This window comes from Leptidea sinapis, chromosome 3 (assembly GCF_905404315.1).
Source record: "Leptidea sinapis chromosome 3, ilLepSina1.1, whole genome shotgun sequence".
In the NCBI taxonomy this organism is placed as follows: Eukaryota; Metazoa; Arthropoda; class Insecta; order Lepidoptera; family Pieridae; genus Leptidea; species Leptidea sinapis.
The window spans coordinates 16,441,367-16,468,076 of NC_066267.1; the positions used below are offsets into that span (position 1 = coordinate 16,441,367).

General features: G+C 34.6%; 1 protein-coding gene across 1 annotated transcript in view; it reads right to left on the bottom strand.

Moving 5' to 3' along the window:
• The window catches only part of LOC126978997 (uncharacterized), a 262,335-nt gene that overhangs the window by 44,684 nt on the left and 190,941 nt on the right, over positions 1–26,710 (bottom strand). The window contains exons 3-4 of the mRNA XM_050828140.1: positions 6,841–6,977; positions 3,034–3,245 (exon numbers count right to left, since the gene is read on the bottom strand). Coding sequence (XP_050684097.1) covers positions 3,034–3,245; positions 6,841–6,916 — 288 coding nt within the window. The 5' untranslated portion in view covers positions 6,917–6,977. The remainder of the gene's footprint in view (positions 1–3,033; positions 3,246–6,840; positions 6,978–26,710) is intronic.

The window sequence follows — 26,710 nt, forward strand, 5'->3', positions numbered from 1 at the left end:
GTACCTACTACAAAGTTGTGGAATGAATTTCCTTGTGCGGTGTTTCCGGGACGATACGACATGGGTACTTTCAAAAAAAGCGCGTACACCTTAAAGGCTGGCAACGCTCCTGTGATTCCTCTGGTGTTGCAAGAGATTGTGGGCGGCGGTGACCACTTAACAACAGGTGACCCGTACGCTCGTTAGTCCTCCTTTTCCATAAAAAAAGGTTATAGACATATTTATGGTGTATAAGTTTACTACGAAGCCGTTTCTCGTTAGGTCATTTTTTAAATATTTGTTTGCTTTTATGGTGTAGTCCTTCGGTTTACTGTTTATTTCCCATGGAACCTATACGTTTCTTACTTTAAAGTAAATTAAGGTAGTCATTTTAGTATTTCCATAATTTCTTTGTAAGCCAGTATTGGTCGGTGGTATAATAAACCAATGATTATTCAAGCAAATGCTTGTATTTAACACGTTGGAAAACATCCAGTTATAGTTGGGTAGTCAACCATTCTCCATAATATTTACATGACGTTAGTAATAATATTCCACTGGGCGTTTAGAACTTAAGTTGTTTTATCAAGTTCAATTAGGCTTTAAGTGAGTAGTTTGGTACGTGGTTTGTTCACGTCCCACAGGCATTCGCTATTATTTCAAACTATCGGGAATCAAAACAAAGTTACGTTAGTTGTACTGTTTATAAATTTTCAATACACTTGCTTGTAAAGTGAGCCTTATTATAACGTTCTTAGTGGAGATAATTATATTACAAACTAGTACGTAATAGAGCTAAGCCTACAATGTTAAGTTAATACCTAACACTGCAAATTATATAAGAGTAATTAGAGCATTTTCAATTTGCCCGGGTAATGCTTGTTTTTTTTGTAACAACAAACAGGTTTTATGCCATGTATGTTTGTTTTTTCCTCGCATGTGTTTGAAAAAGTCCAGCGTACGTTGGTCCGCTAACGCGCTATGGCGCTAAATTAGTGCATTCAGTGCGACGCTGAAAGAGCGATTGACCGTACACGCGTGTTTGAAATTGTTATCAAAAATCAAAAGGAAAAATTTGAATACATTGTACAAATTTCTCCTTCAATTAGGCGCTCTATAATAATTGGGTGAACATGATATCTTGCACGACTTTTATTCCGTAATCGTTTGCTAAGGGGAAAAAATAGATTCATTTTTTAGCGCAATTGTACACGTGCAATCAAGGTTGCTGACCTCTGAACTCAATATGGTCAGTGCGTATGGGTACGCGCTACGCTCAACCGACGTCAGCGCTACGCTCGACCGACGTCAGCGCTGACCGTCGGTCGAGCACTAAATGCAGCCTAATAGGTTAGCAACGCTTCTTTATTTTCTCTGATCCTGGCAACGGTGGTTGGTTATCGTCAGGTGATACGTGAGCTGGTTTATCGTATTCTTCAATTAAAAAATCTACCACTATATTAACATTATTTTGTAAATGATTTCTCTTCTCATCTTATATTATTTTATCCGTAAAAGAGCGTAGAATACGCAATATTTATTCTGACCACAGTTGTACTATTCAGGCGCAAACACAACACCATTATTTTCTTATGTTATTTTGTGTTTAATGGTTATCACTACAAACTTTTGGGGTGCTCTTTTCAAAAGTGTACAATTTCTACATTTTAATTTGACTTTTAGACGATGCGAACAAATTCTCATCTATATATATATATAAGAGATTTCCACGTATATAGTCACTCATCACAATATCTCTGGAACCATAAGGCGTAGAGACTTGAAATTTGGTAGGAATATTCATTTCACCGAGTAAAGGTCAGCTAAGAACGGATTTTCGAAAATTCCATCCGCAAGAGTTTTTTTTATTATGGACAATACTTCTATATGTATGTATACAATCGATAAATCTAGAGCTGAAGATGGAAACATAAGCGTCAAGGTAGCATCAACAAGTCAATATATATTTTTAAGCTGAAATTAGGTAACGCAGTGAATTTACCTTAAAATGTTGGCGCAATCATTTACAGTCCTCACTCAACGTGGGCATAGTTTTGATGATTTAGTTATGTATGTAGTACTACTATGGAGCTACTGACAAGTCAAGCGCTGGCAGCTATTTTGATCAACGGATCAGATTCCCCGTAATGATTTTTTTAACTTAATTTAAGGTAATAGTATTGTAAATATAGTTATTATTAAAGTCTATGTAGTGGTAATAATTTAACTTCGGATGTCAATAATACATAAGTTAGATACAACACTAAGCTGTATAACCAATAATTATTATTTATTACTATTTTGCATTGACTCCCGTAACATAAGATTTTTCTTTCTCATTCATCTCCAAATCCTCCTATTTTTCAGAATGAAAACTTGAATATTTCAAAAGACTTCTCAATATCAATTCGACGTATAGCTTAACCAAACCTTGCGACTGTAGCAGCAGACTTTAAAACTGGGCTTTTAGGATTTTTGTTACAAACACTCCTCCATATATTTTTTAAATAAAATAGAATTTGAAATTTTGTTGTATTTATATAGTTACATGGAATTTTGTTTAGAAAGCGTTCAGAGACACTTTGTTTTCATGAAACATGCGTTTCAATTTCATATTTAACATTTTTCGCAGAACCTTCAGAAGGTTTGTTTTGTTTCTGGTATTAATACTATTATTATATATTTCATAAATCTTCTTAAATTTATTTACTTATTCATAGACATATACAAAATTCATGAAAATCTGCCAATATTAATAACAATATATTTTGCGCTGTTTTTAATTCATTTTCTCTGAATTAATTTGGGTTTGTCAAGAATCCTGATCGGCACTGCATTGTAATGGGTAGGGCGTTTCAATTACCAGCAACTCAACGTCCTGCTCGTCTGTTCCCTTATTTTCATAAAAAAGGCACCTCTTCACTTCTCTCATGAATTTCTTTAAAAAACATTAAACTCCCAAATAAAAAGCCGGTAATGCTTTTGTGGCTCTAAAGATACTGCAAGATAACATGGAATGTGTAGTAAATTAGAAGATATTCTTACTATACTTACAGTTTTCTCGCCCAAGTCATGAACACGGCAATGCAAGTGAACTCTGCTTCCTAACTGGGCTGTAACGTTGCTTGTGGAAGCATCATCTTCAAAGAATGGAAGTGGTTCTGTTGTGGTGGTCGAGATATCGTCGTCTCCCTCTTCATATGTCTCCGTGAACACCTCATGCCAGAAAGGGCCTATTATTATTTTTGTTTCCCCAGTCTTGGTGTCTGAAAAAAGATTTGTATCATCAACCAACGGATAATGCAAAATACCTGTTGTGAAAAGGGCTATTAAAAGGCATACAAAGGCATTTATTTTCTCAAAAGTGATTCCTTTAGAATTCTTTTTGGTGTCGTTTCTAATACACTAGACACTACCGCTTCGGAAAAAATGGCGCTCTGAGCATTCTTCTTTTAATCGCTTTTTAATAAAATATATAAAATATACAGTCATGGCTATTGCTGTAAAACGATCATAATCTAATCCCAGGCTGTCCGATCACATAGATATTCAGCTGTCGAGTAGTTGGATTTACGACAGAGCCATTTTCTAATAAAACATTTAAATTTATTTATAGAGAATGACTGAACAGTGGCTGGGACTTTATTACAAAAGTGTATACATTTACCCTTAAAGCTATTATGTATCTTATTTTTCTCTGTTTCTCGTTAAGTCGTTTGCTAATAAGTTTGTCCTCGTGATACATTCTTATATCATTTTTAATTATGTTAACTAATATACTAGTAGAGCATAAAGTTTCTTGAACCATAAAAACACCTTTGGAAAAAAAATTAAAATGTTTTTTATATATGAGAGGGCAAACGGGCAAGGATAATCCCGTGATAAAAAGTAGCGAACCTATGCTTATCTGCAATAACAGAAATCAAGAGCTACCGGCCTTTGAGACGAAAGTATGCTTTAGACTATACCTGAGTCGAATAGGTTCGGAAATACATCAATCTGCAGATCATTCTGCAAAGGAACTGTGCAAGACAAAAAGTTTCTTGTTATAACCGCAATGGGCAGTTGTGGAATAAAAAAAAAACATTTCATTGAAATCTTACATTATGTTGTAATTTCCTCATAATTGTTTTCTTGGTATACATGAATATTTGGCAATTAATTTAACTATCTACGCACATAGCGTCTTGATTTATTTATTATGACTATGGTTACTGTAAAACTTTATAACTGACGTACATATTGGAATATTCCGACAACGGGATATTGAGTGATAAAAGCGTATGTTAGAACGAAAACCCGTGAAAGGGTACAATATCGATCATATTCAATCACAGCATGGAGTTAATTCGTGGCATTGAATAAGAAAATAATAATTTCAACTTATAGAATTATCATATCACATATTATATTTACTTCGTAACATAACAATTTTGTTTTCAATATCATTAAACTGAACAAATCTCTTACAAATAACAGCTGAGATAAGTTCAAGAATTGCTAAATTGCTTTCATTCCACGAACTGAAATCATAGACAACAAGAATAAAACAATGGAAAGAGGTATGTAAAATTATTTTAAATAAAATACCGTCGACAAGCAAAAGTTCGCTTGTTATTGTGAACCAGTCCCTTTGAGTGTGTTTTGTTTTTGTATCCGTGTGCATATTATACAAAGTTATTGTCTCGAGAATATTGTCGAAGTTAGAAGTATCTGTTTAACGGGTGTCGCTATTGTATTACCTTTTTTATGGATATTTCGATGTTCAGAGATCGAGAAAGGTCGACTCAGAGGGAATTGGGACAAATAATTGAATTTACGGAATAATATTATGTTAAGATGTTCAACATAATTTCATATTCGCTTTTACCCGTGTATTTTTTGCGTGTACTTCACAATTGCACCTAAGATGGGATTAAAACAATGTCTTAGTCAAAATTACAGAATTTTGATACACCAAACTTCATCTAACCCAGTGCTAGTTTGGGAAAGTAACGATAGGCTGCTCGCACAAAAACCTGGCGTAAAGCTTCAGGAGAGATGTTACTGATATTAATTACAAACGAAGGCCTGCCTGAAAAATATTGCTTTTATCTAAGGAGAGGATGCCACAGTCATAAGTAAGGTTCCCAAAGTAGATGTTGAAATCAAGGATCTCAATGAAAAACTGTAAGGGAGAAATTTTAGATTCTTTGGTGATGGTAACAGAACCTGAACGTGGAAGTCAAATATTAAAAACAGAAGCAGCAATAGCCGACAATATTGTAGGTGAGAATGGAAACATAAAATTATTAGGGTAAATTTTCACTTAAGCAGTATCCAAAACTAGTCAATTACTTCAGCTGCTAGTGCAATGGTTTCTGAGTAAATACGTGCCACGTATTGTTGGCCACATTGCTGCATGTGGTATGTGCCCCATATTTGAAATAACAACCAAGATCGTCAACGTAAAGTGAAATGAAGAAATAATAATAAAATACTGCAGCTAAACCTCAACTTTTGCAAAGATAACAATAAGTCACACAAATTATAGGAGAAACTTTACGGCTTGCACAACGCGCTTGCAAGAAAACCAATTACTAGACCAAAATATAAGCAACACATGGACTGTTGAAAAGAGCAATCAAAGATTGTCTTGAACTATTGAATACAAGATATCTCTAAGTTTAGTGTGCCTCTTAACAAAAGCCTCCTCTAAAAGTTTCCATTTAACCCTATCCATGACAACTCGTCTCTAATTCAAACTAACTGTGAGCTTGAGCTCATTATCCCAACTTTTGTACTGCCGGCCTCTTCTTCTTTTACCATCTTTATGGTACAATTCTATCACCGCTGGGCTTGTCCTGTGTTTATTTATTTTGCTACTCCTTATTCTGTCTTGTTTCTTAAAGCTTCTTTCCATAATGCTCCTTTTCATTGGTCTTTGACAATATTCTAACTATTCTATGAGCAATGTTACTGACCAGGTTTTTCAAAAGATGTATTGTAAACCTTCCGCTGAAATCTATTGATTTCATTACCCTCTTCAATTACCAATACTTTTTTCGACCGGAAATTCTTTAATTTTATTATTTGTTGGTACTAGATTTAGAATATTTTAATCAAGCATATCAAGTATTTAGGTCATTATTTATTATTTATTTGGAGAGGGTGGCTATTTGTCTTGTCCTGATGAGTCTTAGTAACACCGCGTCCAGAATTGAACTATTGTGTTCGCAACTCTTCGGTTCGGTTAGGTTCGCCACTTTTAGGTTAAAGCTCCGTTTTTATTAATTATCAACCCAAAAAGATACCAACTAAGCAGAAGTTTTATGATGAATTTTAAATATCATTTGGTTTTATTTTAATTTTTTTTGTTGTTATTTATGCGTAATTTACATTATTCTGTTACATAGCTTGTTTTATTTAATTTAATTCAATTTTATTTTTGAAATATGAGTATTGTTTCATAATTATATTTTTGTGCACAATTTAATGTTTGTTTGTAAGATTTGATTTTTATTTCTTCTTGCGTAGCGACTTACCCATTATAGGCGTTTGTGGCTAGTTTCGCAACATAAATCTAAGCAGACCTTTTGGTTCAAAGTTTATGTGTATGATTATAATTTTTGTATTTGCAATTTTTTTTTTAAACCAAATAAATATATTGTCTTTCTTTCTTTCACTCATACTATTAGCTCGTCGTCAAGTCCTGATGCCTTTACGCAGTATCTGTTTAACGCGAGTATTACAAACAGCATCAAAGAGCAAAGTGTAGTCGCTAAGGATGGTATTACGCTTTTGCATTAGTGGATCGTAGAGGTGATGAAGATGCGTTTCATCAGCCTCAAGGCAATGCTTTATTAGGTCATGGTCAATTACCTGATATCTGAGGTGCGATGACACATAACGTCTTAGTGAGCAAAGAGCTAAAGATAAGAATTCCAGTGGGTGTCATTTTTATGGGAAACCCGGAGACGTTGAAGATGAAGGAGTCATCTGGGTAGACTTATTTGCATCTGAAACAAGAAATAAGCTATTGTTCACAAAAAATTCATCATAATTAATTATTTTACCAGGCGGCCTATAACCTCGCCCTTAATCAGATTTCTATAGTTTTTTTTCTTGTCAAACGGATAATTGATTTTCTAAAAATCCTATTTTCCTTTTTCGTAAAGTGTGATTCGTGACAGTGAAATCTTATAAGAATCGACCCAGCTGTTTGAGATATTAGCTTATCAAAAATATATTAATAAAAAAGAGTCCTTCACATAATTAACGGTTTTTGGGAATATCAAGAGACGAACACGTTTCTTAAGGCGACACTAAATGTCAGCGACCTTGAGCGATATGAGTTCACGGCTGCCGGCCCGCCATCTATGTAACAAAGCAAATTTTTTCAAAATTCTTGCGTGGAAAACTGTTTATATGCTTACAATCCTCGTTATTCACTAATAATCTGAATTAATTAACCTACACAAAAAAGTACAAGCTATAAGAATAACTTTTCTGAGAGAAGTACCAAAAAAATGCGTCACGCCATGCAAAAAAACTTGTTTGACTTCAAAGAAAAGTGGAAGTTCAAAAAGGCTCGGCGGTGTTAACTATAACCAACAGCAAGCATTAGCAACCTACAAATAAGACTTAAGAATATGTGGCTTAAGGATTAAGTAGTGTTCATAGCTCGAAATGCTATACTTTCACCACAAAACTTGTCTAAAAACACCATGTTTGCGTGTTTTCTGCTTACTCTTCGTCTTAAAAGTCGGTAACGCGCTATTGTTACACTTATGTCACAGGAGTATTAGGCCGCAGTGATGACTTAATATCAGGTGACACGTAAGCTCGATTATCATCCTCTTCCAAAAAAATATCATATATCATATTAATCTAGTGGTAGCCTGCCTTGCCGCCTTAAAGACCGATGTCATAGGCAGAGATCTGTAGAACGTTCATTGTCTTTGCTCAGACTGTACTTAAGTTAACTTAGCTGAGTGTGATAAAACGCGAACATGACTTTTGCATTGGGCTATCTTAGTATAATCTCAGCATAATTTCAGCAGTAAAACGACGAGCTTCCTTGTGCGGTGGTTTCGGGACGATACGACATGGGTACCTTCCAAAAAAGCGCGTACACCTTCCTTATAGGCCGGAAACGCTCCTGTGATTCCTATGGTGTTGCAAGAGATTGTGGGCGGCGGTGATCACTTAACACCAGGTGAACCGTACGCTCGTTTGTCCTATTCCATAAAAAAAAATATAATAAAACGACTTTGAAAACATAATCAATGAATATGCTAATCTTACGCTATGTTTTACGTAAGTAAGGTCTAAGTATGCTTAATACATCTCACTTGTATCGACCCGGAAACACGAAAATGCGCTTCCAAGTCAAGTCAATAAAACACTTCTCTCGCACGAAAAAAAAAATAAATTTAAACAAAAATCGAGCTCCGACTAAGTGGAAAAAATGATTTAAAATCAAATTCCAAATAGAGAAATTACAATCTTTTAATGCTTATTAGTTATCTAAAACTAACCAATGTTTTAACAAAATTTTCTGGTAATTATAAATTTTGGACCCACACAACCATTTGAAATGGTCTATGGAAATAATTAAAGGATGTTCACAGCGGGATCGAACGCGATACACAGTGGGAGGCTCCTTTGCGCAAGGTGCCGGCTAGATTATGGGTTCCACAACGGCGCCTATTTCTGCCGTGAAGCAGTTTTATGTAAGCATTACTGTGTTTCGGTCTAAACGGTACCGTAACTAGTGAAATTACTGGGCAAATGGGACTTGACATCTTATGTCTCAAGGTGATGAGCGCAGTTGTAGTGCCGCTCAGAATTTTTGGATGTTACAATAATCTTGAGCGGCGCTGCATTGTAATGGGCAGGTCGTAACAACTACCATCAGCTGAACGTCCTGCTCGTCTCGTCCCTTATTTTCATAAAAACGACACGTATTTCAACGAGAATATGCCATCTATTATAATAACATAAATCAATTGAACATGCATGATTTGAATAAGAAATTTAAGATCTTTGGCATAGATGAACTAGCTACATTAATGAGTAATTCGTCATAGCACGGTAATGACAATGCGGTTTTCGCTGCAAATCAACGCAGTGCTAATCGGGTTGATTAAGGTTACACAACCACATGGCACTCAGCGTATCCAACAGCGTGAGTTTGCAAAGCGTAACTACGGAATTAATAATTTTGCAGCATCTCTGCAAAATGTTGTTGATATGCTGTTTCAGCCATTTCACTGCAGTATAATATCGCTATATTTTTCAACCAGTGTGTGTTGCCAGTGAATTTCCCTACGTGATCGAATCAGAAATGAGGAGATCCGTAGGAGAACCAAATTTACCGACAAAGTCCAAATGATTGCGAAACTGAAGTGGCAGAGGGCAAAGTATATAGCTCGATGGACAGATGGCCGTTGGGGCAGTAAAGTCCTTGAATGGCGACCACGTACCGGAAGACGCAGTGTTGGTAGGCCGACTAGATGAACCGACGATCTGGTCAAGATCGCCGGAATACGGTGGATGGGGGCAGCGCAGGACCGATCGTCGTGGAAATCTTTGGGGGAGGCCTTTGTCCAGCAGTGGACGTCTTCCCGCTGATGATGATATGTTTTGATATGAACAGTATACTTTCAATGAATAAGACTGAGACGTCCTGCTCGACTATAAGGCTCACTGGGATCGAGACTAGCTCTATGAGTATATTTGTATTTCGTAAGCACACGTCAGTTTTCTTCATTTATATTAAAAACCATTTTTTCTAGTTCATTGAAAGTCAAACCTATCTAGGTTAAGTTTGAATTATAAATCGCGTAGCAAACCTCAAACGAAGAGTATAATGCAATGTAAACAGATTTTTTTAATGGAAAAAATTCGCAATGTTAACTTTAATCAAGCTCTGCGAATTTCCACGCATCATTAACCACTGCACCTTACAAAGAGAAGGATTATTTTTTTTCGTTTTAAAATTTATAGTTACCAACTTCTCAATGTCAGAAATAAAGTTAAGTAAATCGTGTGATGAACAAATAAAGGTATCTTGGATCCTTTATAAGTCTCGATAGACTATTACAGCTGTGAAAACATAAAATTAATAACTAACCTCTATTTTGAGCAATTCACGCATACTAACACAAAGTGTCATACAAATCGCGAGTGTCAAAAGTAGCTTGTCACGCACACTAAAGTAATATTCCTGGCCTGTTTTTATCGGTTGTCTAACAGCAAGAGACTCTATCTAGACGTATAAATTATCTATGGAAGGTATGATTATCACACATAGTCAAATCGTCGTCCAGAAGCATTACAGCTGTAAGGTCAAAATAACCTTTTTAAAGGGTATTAAAAATATAGATATCTATATCATAGAAAAATCTAGTTAGAATAGTGTAGAATTATTTGGGGCCCACATCCCTTTTTCAATTAAGGGAACTTATGAATATGAAATATTTTATAAATTAGGAGTTCGTGAAATAAAATTATTACAGACTATGGAAAACATTTAAGTGTTAAGAGTTACAATATTTATTTTTAAGTCAAGAAACATTTTTATAAGTATGCTACGAGTATGCGAAGACCTACTATGGGAATAATGTACTAACAGACTTGTTCAAACAAGGAGCTGTGTTACCTATAAGAAAACAAACAATCAAATATGTTCGATGATATTGGAAATATGATTTTTTTATGTTAATAAGAGATGTTCACCTGACGGTAATTGATACGCCCTACCCATTTAAATGCAGTGCCGCTCAGGATTCTTGAAAAACTCGAAAATTCTCTACGGCTCTACAATTGCGCTCGTCACCTTGAGACATAAGATGTTAGTCTCATTTGCCCAGTAATTTCACTAGCTACGGCATCCTTTATACCGAAACACAATAATGTAAACACATTACTGCTTCACAGCAGAAATAGTCACCGTTGTGGTATCCATAATCTAGCTGGCATCCTGTGCAATGGAGCCTCCCACTGAATATTACCTGCAGTATAGTTTATATTGTAATATCACTTGTGGTAATACCTGTACTTAATATATATATACGAAATTTAATCAAGAGTATCAAACAGGTAGAGAAAGATAAAACTAATCGAACTTGTGCATTAAAAAAAATGACCGTAAGTTTTGACAAAAAAAATAATTTTACTAACGGTAGAGATACAAAGTCAAATTAAACGATTTCGACTTTAAAATTATTTTGAAAAAGTAGTCGGAAATAGAGTATTCCGACTCAATATATAACACAAAATAAAAGTTTAGTTACATAATATTATGTGCATATGCTACGTGCTGTAAAGTTCCTCGTCAAGTCCGTGTCTCGAAATTTAATTTGACACATTGCCAAGTGTAAATTACAAATTTCAACAGCTGTTGCATGTGAAAGATGCTCGGGGCTATTTGGTAACATTGGCCCAAGTACGACATTGCACTTCCTTGCTAACTTGTGGAATCGTTTCTTCTAAGCTCGGTAAGAAAATGTGATACATCATATTCAAATTTTTTTTTATGGAATAGGAGGACAAACGAGCGTACGGGTCACCTGTTGTTAAGTGATCACCGCCGCCCACAATCTCTTGCAACACCAGAGGAATCACAGGAGCGTTGCCGGCCTTTAAGGAAGGTGTACGCGCTTTTTTTGAAGGTACCCATGTCGTATAGTCCCGGAAACACCGCACAAGGAAGTTCATTCCACAGCTTTGTAGTAGTTGGAAGAAAACTCCTTGAAAACCGCACTGTGGAGGACCGCCACACATCCAGATGGTGGGGATGATATCCTAACTTGCGGCGTGTCGTGCGAAGGTGGAATTCAGCGGCAGGAATTAGATTAAACAGCTCTTCGGAACACTCCCCGTGATAAATGCGTTAGAAGACAAACAATAAAGCGACTTCTCTACGTAACGCCAAGTGATCCAGCCGTTCACAGAGCACTGGGTCCCCCACTTATTCATTTAAAAACTATTTTAACCGATATTTAAACTACTACCACAGCATTGGATAACTTGGCACTCTAAGAGAGATTGAAAGAAGCAAGAATCCCAATATATTTCACTGCATTTAAAAAAAACCACGATAAGAAGTAGAGAGGCAGCCGCCCATGGACATACATAACATCAGCGATCAAGCGATGCATTGCCAATCTTTCCGTTGGGAGTATACTTTACAAATGTAGTGTCAATTATTCAACATTTTGTTTTCGCCTAAAACTGAGGCTTATTTATTTATTTATTTAACACCAACAAGACAAACACTAACAAAAGTATAATAATATAATTACAATAAATAATAAATTCTAAGTGATGGCTTAATTATACGTGTTACACACATTTCAAAAACATAGACACATACATATTGAATTAAAATGTATGCAAATATTATCGGAATAATTACAAATTGAATTAAATGTAAATGAATAAGAAATCAATAATCTATATATATAAAAATGAATTGCTGTTCGTTAGTCTCGCTAAAACTCGAGAACGGCTGGACCGATTTGGCTATTTTTGGTCCTGAATTATTTGTGGACGTCCAGAGAAGGTTTAAAAGGTGAATTAATATGAAAAGCGGAATTAAATAAAAACAACAATTTTGTTTTTCCTTTGAAGTGTACCGCGTCGTTCAGAAATCAAATTGAACGAATAGTTAAAAATGAATAACTAATGAGAATCTTTATATCTCTCTAACTTTCTCAGGAGGGAAAAACAAACTTAATTTTAGCTTCCTATAGTTTGATAGATTTTATGTACGATTTAATATTTGGTAGTCTGAGAATCGGTCGTCGCCTATTTTTTATGCCCCAAAACTTTTAATTCTTGATTTTTTTCTTATTACTTTATAAGGCAATACAAGGTTTGCTGGGTCAAACAAAAAGGCTTACATTATATTTTATACGTCTTGATACTGTGACAGCTATGAAAATGTCGAAAATGAGTTTGACAGTTAACTTCTATTTTGTGCAATACACGCACACTAACACAAAGTGACATATAATCGCGAGTGTAACACGTAGCGTGTCACGCACACTGAAGTTATAAACCTGGCCTGTATTCATCGGTTGTCTAGCAACAAGAGGCTCTATCTAGATGTATAAATTATCTAAGCATTTAGAATGTCAATATTATTATCTATACAGTTTTATGACATTAGCATACACAACACAGTGTTATTAATACAGTATATTTGTCTTGAAGTCGGCATTCGGTAGATTCCAGTGGGAGGCTCCTTAGCACAGGATGGCGGCTAGATTATGGGTTCTACAACGGCGCCTATTTCTGCCGTTAAGCAGTAATGTGAAAACAGGTTTTCGGTCTGAAGGGCGCCGTAGCTAGTGAAATTACTAGGCAAATGATACTTAACATTTTACGTCTCAAGGTGACGAGCGCAATTGTAATGCCGCTCAGAATTATTGGGTTATTCAAGAATCCTGAGTGGCTCTGCATTGTAATGGGCAGGTCGTATCAATTACCACCAGCTGAACGTCCTGTTCATCTCGTCCCTTATTATCATAAAAAAATAAACAAAACATAAAAAAGTGTCTGTTGCGAAATAGGTAGGTCCGTTTATTACCACCGCGCGGTATTGCCCTGGTAATAAGAATTCCTCCACGTACCAATGTGATTTCGGTTTTCAAAGTCATACCTCAATCTTTTCGATGCTTTACTAGGTCGTGATATACTCGTATGTTTGCCTTTGAGTTCTCCTCTTCCATAAAATAAATAAAATTCCGCAAATAATAAATCAGATTTTTTAAAGCTTTTCTGCCTTTAATCTTTTCACTGCGATAGGTTCAATGTGACAAAGAAAAATTTAAATATTTGTTTTTGTTATTGTAGAGACAGTCTGCTAAGTAATTCGATATTTGAATATCGCTAATGCTACTTGCTTGTAGCCTTATGTTTAAATATTTCGTAGTGCTAATTTATTACCCCCTTATTCATAATAGTCTGCTAACTTAAAGCATTGCTAATTCGCACTCTGTCTTCTTCTATTGACCTAAGTCAGAATGAGAAAAAACACTCCTTAGCGGCTGTTTAAAGTTAGCGGACCATTATGAATAAGGAGGTTAGTGTCTACTCTCTTATCGCTGTGATTGTATTTATAGTGAGTTTGATAAGTGATTCATCTGTGAAAACAATTCGTGGTTAGTTTTCTTGAAATAATAAACATAATCGGTAACCACAATAGCGGCACGGAATGCCTAAAATATTTTTGTTCTATATTTAAAATTTAATAAAATTTACAATTTAGTTGTTGAAATTGTTTATAAAGCACTCTGGTGAAATTTTTGAATAATCCGCCCCCTTAGATGATTTGAGCTGACTTAAACAACAAGATCCCAGAAAATGTCCAAAACAAAAGTATTAAGTTATTCAAAAGAATTGTTAAAAAACGTTTGTGTGGTAAAGGTTACTATAACATAAATGACTTTCTTAATGATGCTACAGATTGGGAATAGAGTAACCGCTCTCAGGCTATTAAATTATAAGTTTAATTGTAATATTGGTTTGTAGACATATTTTTTCAATGAAAAAAAAGCCCGCTGAGTTTGTTGCGCCCGTTCCTCTCTGTGGCATTCATTTTGGAATGGGTAGTAGTTTTTGACTTTCAATAAGTGATGTCACATCCTATTTTGAATAAAAATATTTGAATTAGAATTTGAATATAGCCAAGCGTACTGGCTCAGTCTCATCCAATAAATATGAAATAAGTGCTCGGCGTGAATAAAGTTTTCACTTTATTAAATTATTAAATATAATCTGACGCCAGATAACATATTCTTCTTCTAAGTCACTCACTTTTGATAGAGTGATCGTGATCATGTCTCGGTCGAGCCTTGTATCTCTACGTTTTGCGTTCTACGGTTTGGGCATTATCTTTTATGCACCGTGTCCACCGTGCTTGAGAACGGTCATGAGATCTTTCGCCCTCAACTTTCATTGTACCACAAGACGTTCCATGGTCCTCGTTAGGGGTGGTATGCCCGAAAAACTTCAGGAATAGTATTTAAACAGACGAGGATAATTTCACTTTGATATTTGGAAAACATAAGAATATAAAAAGGAATTTCAATAGAGAAGAAGGTCAAAAACTATCTAACACATGGGATCCAATAATCTCTAAATTAAAACCCACTACTACACATACCAAAAAAGAAGAGAACACTATATCATTTTGTCCTGCGGGAGTTCTAGTGCAGACTCGAAAGTGAAAAGGAATAGAAGAAAGAGAAGAAGGAGTAGTGAAGAGAAGAGAACGAGTGTTCTATGCGGTGTGATCTGCTGAAGGTACCACCATCTGAAGAGGAACAGCAGCAGACCGGTGAAGTGCAAGTTCGTGGGAGTGAACGCAAATAAAAGATCGTTCCTTTAAGCTGTGTTTTACTTTCAAATCCCTGACCCACTCTCGTGACAATATAATCCGATACCTAACAAAACATAAAACGATATAATATACTGGAGTACTGTGATTAGAAGAGAGTACAGCAAATACAACAACCGATACTCTACTGAAACAGAAGAGTAACATAGAAGAAAAAAGTCTCAAACAATCAAGAGATTTACGAGAATAATACCGAACAAGCGAGCATTTTTTTATGACAGTAAGGGACAAGACCAGTAGGCCATTCAGCTGATGGTAATTGATACACCCTGCCCATTACAATGCAGTATGCATGTAATGGGCAGGGTGTATCAATTCAATCCCATGCAATGATCAAGGATCCTGAGTAGCACTCAGGATACTTGAAAAATCCATAAATTCTGAGCGGCACTACAATTGCGCTCATCTCCTTGAGACATAAAATGTTAAGTTTGATTTGTCCAGGGATTACACTAGCTTCGGCACCCTTCAGACCAAAACACAGTAATGCTTACATATTACTGCTTCACGGCATTAAAAGGCGCCATTGTGGTACCCATAATTTAACCGGCATCCTGTACAAAGAAGCCTCCCACTGGTAAATGTTCTTAGTCGCCTTTAACGACAACCGTGGGCCTGGGAGTTTCCTATTCTTTTTATCCCCCGGGGAAGCACAGGGCATAATTAATTATAAATATCTGTTAATTAATTCTATGTACTCAATTAAAAGACATTTAAACATCTTGAGAAACAATAAACCAGATATAGATGCGAAACTTTACTATTCTCTTATAACAAATCACAAACACTGACAGAATAATACTAATTAGAGATACAACAGTATAAGCGGTATCTTTGATATTGCGAAATGTTTGGAGAAGCACAGCTAGATATTCTGTCACAAATGAATAGTGCATAAGCAGTTATGTTCGGGATAGAAGGGTACTTAGCAAACTGCTAATGAGACAAGCTCATGTCTCAAGATAACAAGCGCAGTTGTATTGCTTGTAAGCAATATTCTTTTGAAAATCGAAGGCATGGTATTTCGAACAAATTATAGAAGTTATAACTAACTAATTCTAGTAGGCTTCATAAGATACATAATAGCTTTAAGGGTAAATGTATACACTTTTATAATAAAGTCCCAGCCACTGTTCAGGCATTATCTATAAATAAATTTAAATGTTTTATAAAAAAATGCCTCTGTCGTAATAGTTATTTATGCAACTGTTGTGTAATAAGGGGTATTAAAACACGAATGTGGATTGTGATAATAGTATCACATGAGTGTTTTAATACCTAATTATCACAGTTGCATACAAGACTTTATCTACACCCAGAATATGAATCCTCTAAAAGATTCTGGAATAGTTAGCTTACTGCTTACATTAAAACACCAGTCCTCGCAGTAACCTAATATCATTCATTACTGATAACATACAAATAAACTAAGTATTAATGAATTCAATTATTTATTTTAGTAGTAATTTACATTTTGTATATTGCAATAATTAAAATTCACTCGAATATAATGTTCTTTTGCAGCGTTTAAAATGAATCGCTTATTTTTTGTAAACAAAACGAAAATGGCGGGTGGATTCAAATGGATTAAAATAACCTACTTTTTTTACACCGCGCAACGTTCTGGTAGTGTGGACGCGCCTAAACGAAAATGTTCTTTTTTTGAAATTCATACAGATACCACGCAGCGAGCAATAAGAATGTGGCTGTCTGTTGAAACTCTTTGCGCATGAAGAGATCGAAAAACAAAACATAGGAGTGTTGTTATGAAATTCAGTACAACATTACAACACTCGTTTGGATGATGTAATGGTTATTAGAACATTGGGTGTTTTAATGTTGGCAATAAGCTAACTGTTTCAGAATCTTTAATAGAGCATTTAAAGCATGGGTGTAGATAAATCCTATTACTCCACAGCTGAATATCTAAGTGATCGGACAGCCTGGGACTAGATTATGACTATTTAATAGCAATAGCAATGAAAGTACAATATTGTATATTTTCATTACAAAGAGCGTAAAAAAAAGAATGCTGGGAGAGTTTCTTGCGCCGCTTCATCTCTCTCAGAGCGCCATTTGCTTCCGAAGCGGTAGTAGTATCTAGTATATTAGAAAAATCAAAAAAGAATTCTAAAGGAATCAATTTTGAGAAAATAAATGCCTTTTATGACTTTTTATACACCAAAAGGTGAGGCGCGTTAGAAGAAAAATATCAAAGTGAACTGTTACGATATGCATGCAGCGACACCTTGACGTTTTTGGCTAACTCTTAGAATATGGATTGGTCTCCGCTACGCTCCAACTAAATAGATACCGTACTACCTAAGAACAATAGATTTTTTTGTTACGGCAACTTTATATTGTAGCGTGTATTGGCTATTTGTAATGATGCTTGTTCGCGTGGCATCTTGACGCCCACCGGCATCTTTCAAATTTTGTTAGTTATATACGCTTGGTGTTATTTTACATTGAAATTAATAAAATACAAAATACTTACTGATGATATGTGATCCCTGTGTCTATCTTATTTCGTTTAGTATTATTTTTTACAAAGTTTCACAAGCAGAACATGTGGCACGTCAACGTCACATATTGTTCGAGACTGGCCCACTTGGGCATAGTATTAGTTGCCGCCCTTTGCGCCTACGCCTGCGGTGTCTAGTTAAAGCGCAGCGTAGACCAATCCTTTATCTAAGTGTTTGTTTGCTTGCATTTCCGTATCTATTGCTATCTTAATTTATATTTAATTATGGATTATGGATCGAAATAGAGGAGCTTCATGACAGAGCGGTCGTATTTTTCATGAAATCTTATCAGGGGTAAATGGGTAAACGTAAATGCCTCTCAATATTGAGATTTCGAGAGGATTAGAGAGAATGAGATAGGAAGCTTTAGACTGTGTTTGGTACTAGGCAACCAAAGTTGAAGAAGAGATTGTCTTATGTATGACGCGAGTATTCTTTTATATATACATATATTCTTACGTCATGCGCACGACGTATTACTACAGACACCAGTAGAACATAAATATGGTAGGGGTGATTGTAATGTCTTTCATAGCGGTTGAAATCATGTGTCATCCTAGCTACATGTACCAGGACTTCATATGTAGTTGAGAGGTTCATGCACAATGCACAACTTAAAATTATTATACAAGTGCTGACCATCTTGAAGTCAAAATTTTTAAGGATTTTTCACTTCTACCACGTGTGAATCGCATTGCAGACAATTTTTTTCCGAGGAAATATTTGCCACGCTCATATGCATGGATGCCAGTCATTTGAAAAACTTTTTTTTTATGGAATAATGGAATAGAAGGATAAGCGAGCGTAGGGGTCACCTGTTGTTAAGTGATCACCGCCGCCCACAATCTCTTGCAACACCAGAGGAATTACAAAAGCGTTGCCGGCCTTTAAGGAAGGTGTACGCGCTTTTTTTGAAGGTACCCGTAAGGCGATGTTGTATCGTCCCTTCAACTTAAAACTAAAAAAAAGAAAAAAAAGTAATAAAACTTCAGAATAATCATTGTATTGTCTATGTTGTCATTGAGAAACTTTATTTTTTTTTTACATTTTAAGTTTTTTATTATCACATGTTTGTTTGTGAGGCCGTTAGTCCTTGTTATATTATCAGTACGCACTGTGAGATGCTCTAAAAGAATATCATAAATAGTTTCACTGATTTAATTTTGTTTTTGGTAGCTTCAAAGGGAAAAGAATGCAACACAGAGAACAAGTACTCGTACAATGCTACTAGTATTTTATATAAAGCAGCAAAAGAATAACTTAAGTACATGGAATACCCAACCTTGTATTCTTAACAATTCTTTTTAATTTCCTACATTTTTTACATATTCTGGGATCATATTTCTAAAAGCATATACATGTAAACAATTTGTTATGTTTTTAAAGTGATAACCCTCACTTCTGGGATTAATTACACAAATAAAACTGAAAACACAATTTTTTGAACGATGCGGGACTCGAACCCGCGACTTCTCGCGTTCCGTGCGAGCGCACTTATCGCTTCGAGTGCCGTATCGCTTATAAAATTTTGTTTTCAGTTTTATTTGAGCAAACACATCACCGAAAAAAGACACTCTATTTCGACTTACCCATGAAGAAGGTATTAAAAGTTTGTTTCTTTCTCATATTAAAAATAAGATTATCATAGTTCATAGAAAATTTGCTGATGAGAGTAGCAAAAATAAAAAACGTGGTCTGGAATGGTCTTGAAACGTCAAGTTAAATAAAAAATAAAAAAATGTAACTTTTACGCAAACTCTAATGTTAACACAGTTACAATTATACGCGTTTTAATCCTTTAAAAAGTCTTCGATTTAAAAGTAAATATTATGTTAAATTGAAGACCTACGTTGTAAAAGGTGCAAACAGTTCTCTCTTGAAGCACAAAGTTGATATTAATATAGATATTTCACCATAATAATGTATGCCATAGATTATCCATTGGTCTCAGTTGCGCTTCAACTGGATAACGAAGGCGTAGTCGCAAAGTGCGGCCACTAATACTACGCCCCAGTGAGCGTACTCCTGCCAGTCTCAAACAATGTGCGAAGTTAACGTGCCACATGTTCTGTTAAACTTTGCTAATAATTGATAGATAAAAGGCCTGATTGCGCAGTAAAACTGTAAATATTTACTTTTAAATAAAAAATTTTTTAAAGGATTAAAACGCGGAAGCAGCGGAGATCAACCCTTAATCTTATAATAAATGCCATAGGACATAATACTAAGAAAATACCTAACTAATGCAAGCTAGACGCGCCGAATCTCTCAATTATCTTATTTTTTAACAGCGTATGCTAAATAATCCATTATATTAGCCAATTGTTCAATTTGGAGGCCTCATTGTAGCTTGGACATATTTTTTTTAAATGAAAGTACTTGACTTGACTAACTTAACTAAGTAAAGAAAGATTTTTAAAAAATAACCTAGCTTCTGCTCTCTACTTCATCTAGAATGTAGAATAAATTCTTACTGACTTTTCGGAAACCACTATATCCTTTCTAGTACACTTGATAAAGTGTGTCCTAAATTTCATGATACTCGCTTGAGTATTTACGATGCGAAAGTGAGTCAAACTCACAACTGCATTCATGAAATTTGAAAGAATTTTCCGTAAAATTATAATAAGATTAACAGTTTATATAGTTTACCAGTGCAAGGCTCCTTTGCACAGGATGCCGGCTAAATTATGGGTACCACAACAGCACCTATTTCTGCCGTGAAGCAGTAATGTGTAAAAATTACTGTGTTTTGGTCTGAAGATCGCTCTAGTTAGTGAAATTTCTGGGCAAATGAGACTTAACATATTATGTCTCAAGGTAATGAGCGCAACTGTAGTGCCGTTCAGAATTTATGGATTTATCAAAAATCCTAAGTGGTACTGCATTATAATTGGCATGGCGTATCAATTACCATCAGCTCAACGTCCGGCCCGTCTCGTCCCTTATTTTGATTTAAAAAAAATAACATTGAATAGCAATGGACTCATCATTTCTCTTTTTCTCCGATAATTAAGAATGAAAGCAGCCAACAAAGAGCTTATGTCAACAACAAAATGACACACTCAGAAGACCCCAACATAATATTATTATGAAAGAGAACATTTTTAAAATAAAAATAGAATGTGTCACTATACGCAACAGAGTAAATTCGTAAAAATCCTCCTATTCAAACTTTTTAATTAAAAGAATAATGTGCATTGAAACTAACATGTCACAGACAAAAAACACAGATGAAAAGAGCGTTCTTAATTTGAAATAAGGACGTTTCTTGTTGCATAGTGCCGCATTGCGTTCAGTGTATAGTGTGAAAGGCTGGTTGAATATATTATTCCTTATCTGTCCCGCGGGCAACATGTATGTGCAAGTTACGTAAGTATCTTCCATCAGACATAAGACAGAATGGCTGTTATAGTACTTAGTGAAACAGTGCTATATTGAAACTTTCCATAAGCTGTACTGCTTTTATACTTCAAATGTAAATTCTTACTTAAATATTGATGGAATTACGAATAAACTTAACCTAACTAAGTTTTAGAGGATCGCAGAATGGAAAATGTCCATATGGACATTTTCCATTCTGTATATACACATCCTGTTTTGATATGAAATTAAAAAGAATTACTTGGATTGTTTTCGTAAAACTTGATTGTTTAACATTTCCGTTCAGGAAATGTCCTGTCAATGCGTATTATATTACTTTATTTATTAAAGATACAATGGAACATAACAGATTAAATCTAAATCGTTACAAAGATATAATACTAAAGAAAACACAACAATGAAAATTATAAACTAGTTATCTTATTTTATAGAGCTTACAGGCATCATACTCTCAAATCTTTTCTTACATTCTTTGACCAAACATTCCATCGCGCTGGCAAATAGATCACACTGTGGTGCTACCTCAAGTACAGAGTTTAGAAGACTGCTGGCACGTATTACAGGCGTGTGCTTATGTTCTTGAGTGCGTGCAGGTGGCTGCGCTAATAGTGCGTGTCGCCGCGCGCGTACGTACGAGGTCGGTACAAAGAAACGCAACAAACGTTGTAATAAGTATATGCAGTCCACTCTGCCCAGAATTATTTTGAGAACAAACTTAGTAAGAGCTACGTACCTACGTAACTGCAGTGAATCAAAGCTCAGATGTTATTACGTGTAGCAATAGATATTGTTTATAATTAGGATGACTTGAGTGAATGTATCTGAAAGCCATTGAAACAAGCTATAAGACTATGCAAAAAAAACTATCTTATAAACAACATAACGGTCAGAACTTGGTGAGGGAATAGTGTGGCGTACGGCACTCTCGGTTTTGTGTATCTGAAAAATCTATTGCTACGGGGCACTGCTGATTTTGGAAGGACATTTAAGTATTATTGCTGCATCATTTTACATATAGTGTAATTAAATGATTTGTAAAACGATGAAGCTATTAATGTTGATTAAAGGAGTGGCAATGAGTTTCTTGCCACTTCTCCTCAATAAAACTTTCCGAAGTGTTTCTCGAAAAGCAGATTAGTGTAAACACTAATTTTACCCATATATATTGTGAGAGGTTGAAAAGAAAAAGATCTCTCGATATGTGATAGGGTGGTTGGTCTTGAAACTCTGGGAACTGGGTAAAAAGCAATGATTTCTTCGGTCACTTATCAAGGCAGAAAAAAGGTTTTTTCAGGTTTTAATTTAAATTTTCCACTACGGAGTCTAGAGAGCTCTTTTAATAATTTTTATTTCAGATTTTATATTCTCCTTTTGAATAGTAAAAAGAAAATTATTATAATTATACTAGTGACCACCCGCTCACCCCTAGCGTGTCTCGCACGTGTATGACTGCCTAGTTAGCATATGCAATGGTAGTTAAAACCATGGAATTGTTGATAAGTTCTAGTAAACAAACCTCATTTTCAATGTATTTCTATGGGAAATGTTTGAACCTGACTATCTCTTGATCCCCATCCACCTAGAAACCCAATTTCAAAGATTTAAACTTTTCTCATCAAGACTTTTCCAACCATATTATGATATTATTATTATGTGGTAGCTGTGGATTGAAATTTCCAACACAGTTTTTGTGCTTTATTTAAAGCTATTTTTCTGCTTGTTTTTAATTATATTATTATATTTTTATTAACTCATAAACATTGGAAAAAATTGCGCATTACCTTTTCATTTCATTTTGAATATTAGATTTTTGACTGACAAATTGCAGTAATAAATACAGTTTTTTCGATTAGGTAACAGCGGACTAGCACATATTGTGACGTAATAAATTTAAGAAAATCCAAATATGTGATGGCCAGATAATATGTATTAGTTTTCTTACATTGCTATAATATCATAAACTAATTCAAAATAATAAAAACGACAAAGGTAGGATTTTTGTTTTGTTGGGTGGTCGTATTTGGTGGGTAATTGAAAACGTGTGGTTTTACGTACTTTTATTAGAAACTTAATATTATTTTTATCTATATAGCTTGAAATATTTTAATATTAATCTCATGGTTGTATTTATGGTTTATCCTATCAAGTAGTGTCAACATAGGTGTTTTATTTAAATCTAATTCGCATGCTCTATGTAACAGGCTGTTACGACGCTGATGTTTTACTGTCCATTCAAAGCCTTGCTACGGTTACTAGTATGTGTATATATAATAATCTATTTATATATAATGTCTTTGGTCTTTGTTTGAGGCTCTTTCAAGCCTTAATCAGTAATCGTATCGACATGAAGCTACCATCATTCGATGCGAAATTTATCCTAGATGGTTTATGGCTACTTATTTTTTATTGTATAATTTATTCCCTTTTAAAATTTGCCCAGCAAAGCGGGCGGGAACCGCTAGTATATATATAATATGAAAATGGTCTTTTTTGAGGCTCTTTCATGCCTAAACTACTAATCGTATCAACATGAAACTACCACCATTCGATGCGAAAGTTATCCTAGATGGTTCACGGCAAATTTTTTGATTACTAACGTGCTTCATTAATTTATTTCCTTTTAAAATTACCGTTACCGGACGGTAACGGCTAGTATATAAAATATAATGGGTAAATGTACATGAAATTCGAGCTCCGAACCTATTTTTTCGTGTCAATTTCAAGCCGTAAGAATGGGGCATGTAACATTAACCTGGTAATTTACCACACGCCAACATAGCCTTCTAAATTTAGCCCGAATTGGGTGATTACATCAATATTTATCAACACACGTCAAGGAGGTGCTTAAACATAGGTTGTATATTACTATATCATTTATCGCTGTCAGACCACCTTGAATTAGGTGTGAGAAATTGTTTTAATAAATTACCTGTTTCCTTAGATTAAGGATTGGTCTCCGCTGCGCTTCAGCTAAATACCACACTCCCTAAGAACAATAGTTTTCTTATTACGGCAACTATTAGATGCTTGTGTGCGTGGCATCTTTTAATGATTTTGTAACATACGCTTCGTGTTATTTTACATTGAAATTAATAAAATACAAAATTCTTACTGATGATACGTGATACTATTACATGTTTTAAACGTTTTTAACTTTGAACTTGATTCATATATTGGATATTGGAGTAAGTACCTTAAGAACTAACTTTTTTATAACTAAATACTCTATTGATTGAAGAGAGTGGACGTTGAGTTTCTTGTATGTTCTTCCCACGAGCTCTATTTTTTTGAATATAATTTATGATAGATTTAGTTGTTTAAAATAAAAATTTATAATGACAATTCAAAAGCGCTTAGCTCAAGCCTAATTGAATAAAGTTTATTTGACTTTGACTTGAAAAGCAGAATTCAACATTCGGTCCTCATACATTTATACATACATACATAACACATATTTAAACCATACTAGCTGACCCGGCATACGTTGTTTTGCCATATAAATTGTATTGATCTTTTGCTTAGTCGATAAGAGATGGCGCTAGTTGTATTCATTAGTAACAAGCACACTTCTTTTATATTTTGTATAATTCACTCACTATAGTTTTATAAATTATAGCCAATTTTAAATTCTGATGTGTAAGCTATATTATTGAATAGTTTCATCAAAATCTATTCAGTAGATTTGGCGTTAAAGAAGTTCAAACATACATCCAGACATACAAACTTTCACATTTATAATATTAGTAGGATTAATAGCGTTAATCTTAGTCAGGCAGTATATTGATATAAACTACCAACTAGATAAGCCTAACAATCATTAAGTTCATTAATATAAATGACTCAGGCGTAATATTAATTTCGGAACAATTTATCTCAATTGTATTCCATCTGTCTTGAAGTAATTTATTACTTTCGCTTAATTAAACGTTTCCGTATATTTCATTAATGAATAATATAATAAATGACTGTCAATTTAAATTTATTTGACTTACGCGACTCTTATTTTGTTATATTATTTAACCAAAGAGTAGGTAAATACTACGTAATACGAGGCGGGACTGCCTAAGAAAAAATTTAAATTTAGTTTTGTATGAAACATGCAGTGATTTGACATAAGTTTTAAATAGTATTTCCATTATTAAGACGACGAAGTATAATCCGGCTAAGTTTGAAAGCGAACAGTTCCTTAAAACGTAGTGGAGTCAGCTATCTTCGTATTTTACAAGATTGTAGCCGTCATCTTGCAATCTGTAAATTACTGCATGTTTCATACGACTGTATCGCATTTAACTTAGAGAGTTGCGCTAGGCTGTTCTTAACTGCAACCACTGCTCTGCGACAACACTCCTCTTAATACATCAAGTCAATGCTGCAGTGCAGTAATAGAACAATACTTTAACTTTATACTAGAGTGCCCTATTCGTCACACGCACACATACACACGTTTTACACCACCGCTAAGCAATCTTGGGAAAGCAAAGCTATTGAGTCCAGTTATCGGTACGCTATCCGAGATAAATTTGCTGCGATTAATAAAATTAAATCGTCAATCTTTTTTTATGTGCCAACCCTAGCGCTCCACCCAGTAGTAGGCATATAAATTTCAAGGATACCGTTGAGTTAGTTGAGCTGACGTTCAATAAGTGATTTTGAGTCGTATTTTGAATAAAAATATTTGTATTTGAAATTTGGATTTGAATTTACGCTACTGTTCTATAACTTGTATTGTGGCAATAGTCTACAACTAAACTTATTGAAGTAAAACTTCTTTAGGTGCGACTTGGGGGTGACTCAGAATTTTCTTCTGACTGAGGTAACAGTAAAAAAGACAGTTGAAACAATTTTTAAACCGTTATAATTTTATATTTTTAAAAAATATTTCAAATTGCTCAGTAATTTTTTTTAAGTCACCAAGTGTATAATTTGTTTATTTATTACTACTTTTGTAATGGATTATAAATAAGTTATCAGTCTGACATTTGCGACTTTGATTTTGGTTTCTTCGCCCTTTATTAGGACAGGCAAAGGGTTCGAGCCCATACAGCCATATTGGTTAATATTCAATAACAACGTCATATTGCTAATAATTATATAACCTTTAATTTCTTATCATCAATTATTTCATTTAATTCGTGAAAATATAAATAAAAAATGCGCGAATGGTATTAATTAGTTATAAATAGAATAGAATATAAATGAAAATAATAATCTGTCAAATAAGATGGCGGAATCCCAGGAACATTTTACTCTCTCATCAATAAGAATAAAAGAGAAAATCAAGAATCTGATAATGAACTGACCTATAAAGTGTTATTAAATAACATTATAGCATTCTTTGGAATATATATACAATCTCACTTGATAAAATAATATTAATATATATCAATAAAGACATTTTATTTATTTTAAGTAGAGAAAAAGCCAATTTTGC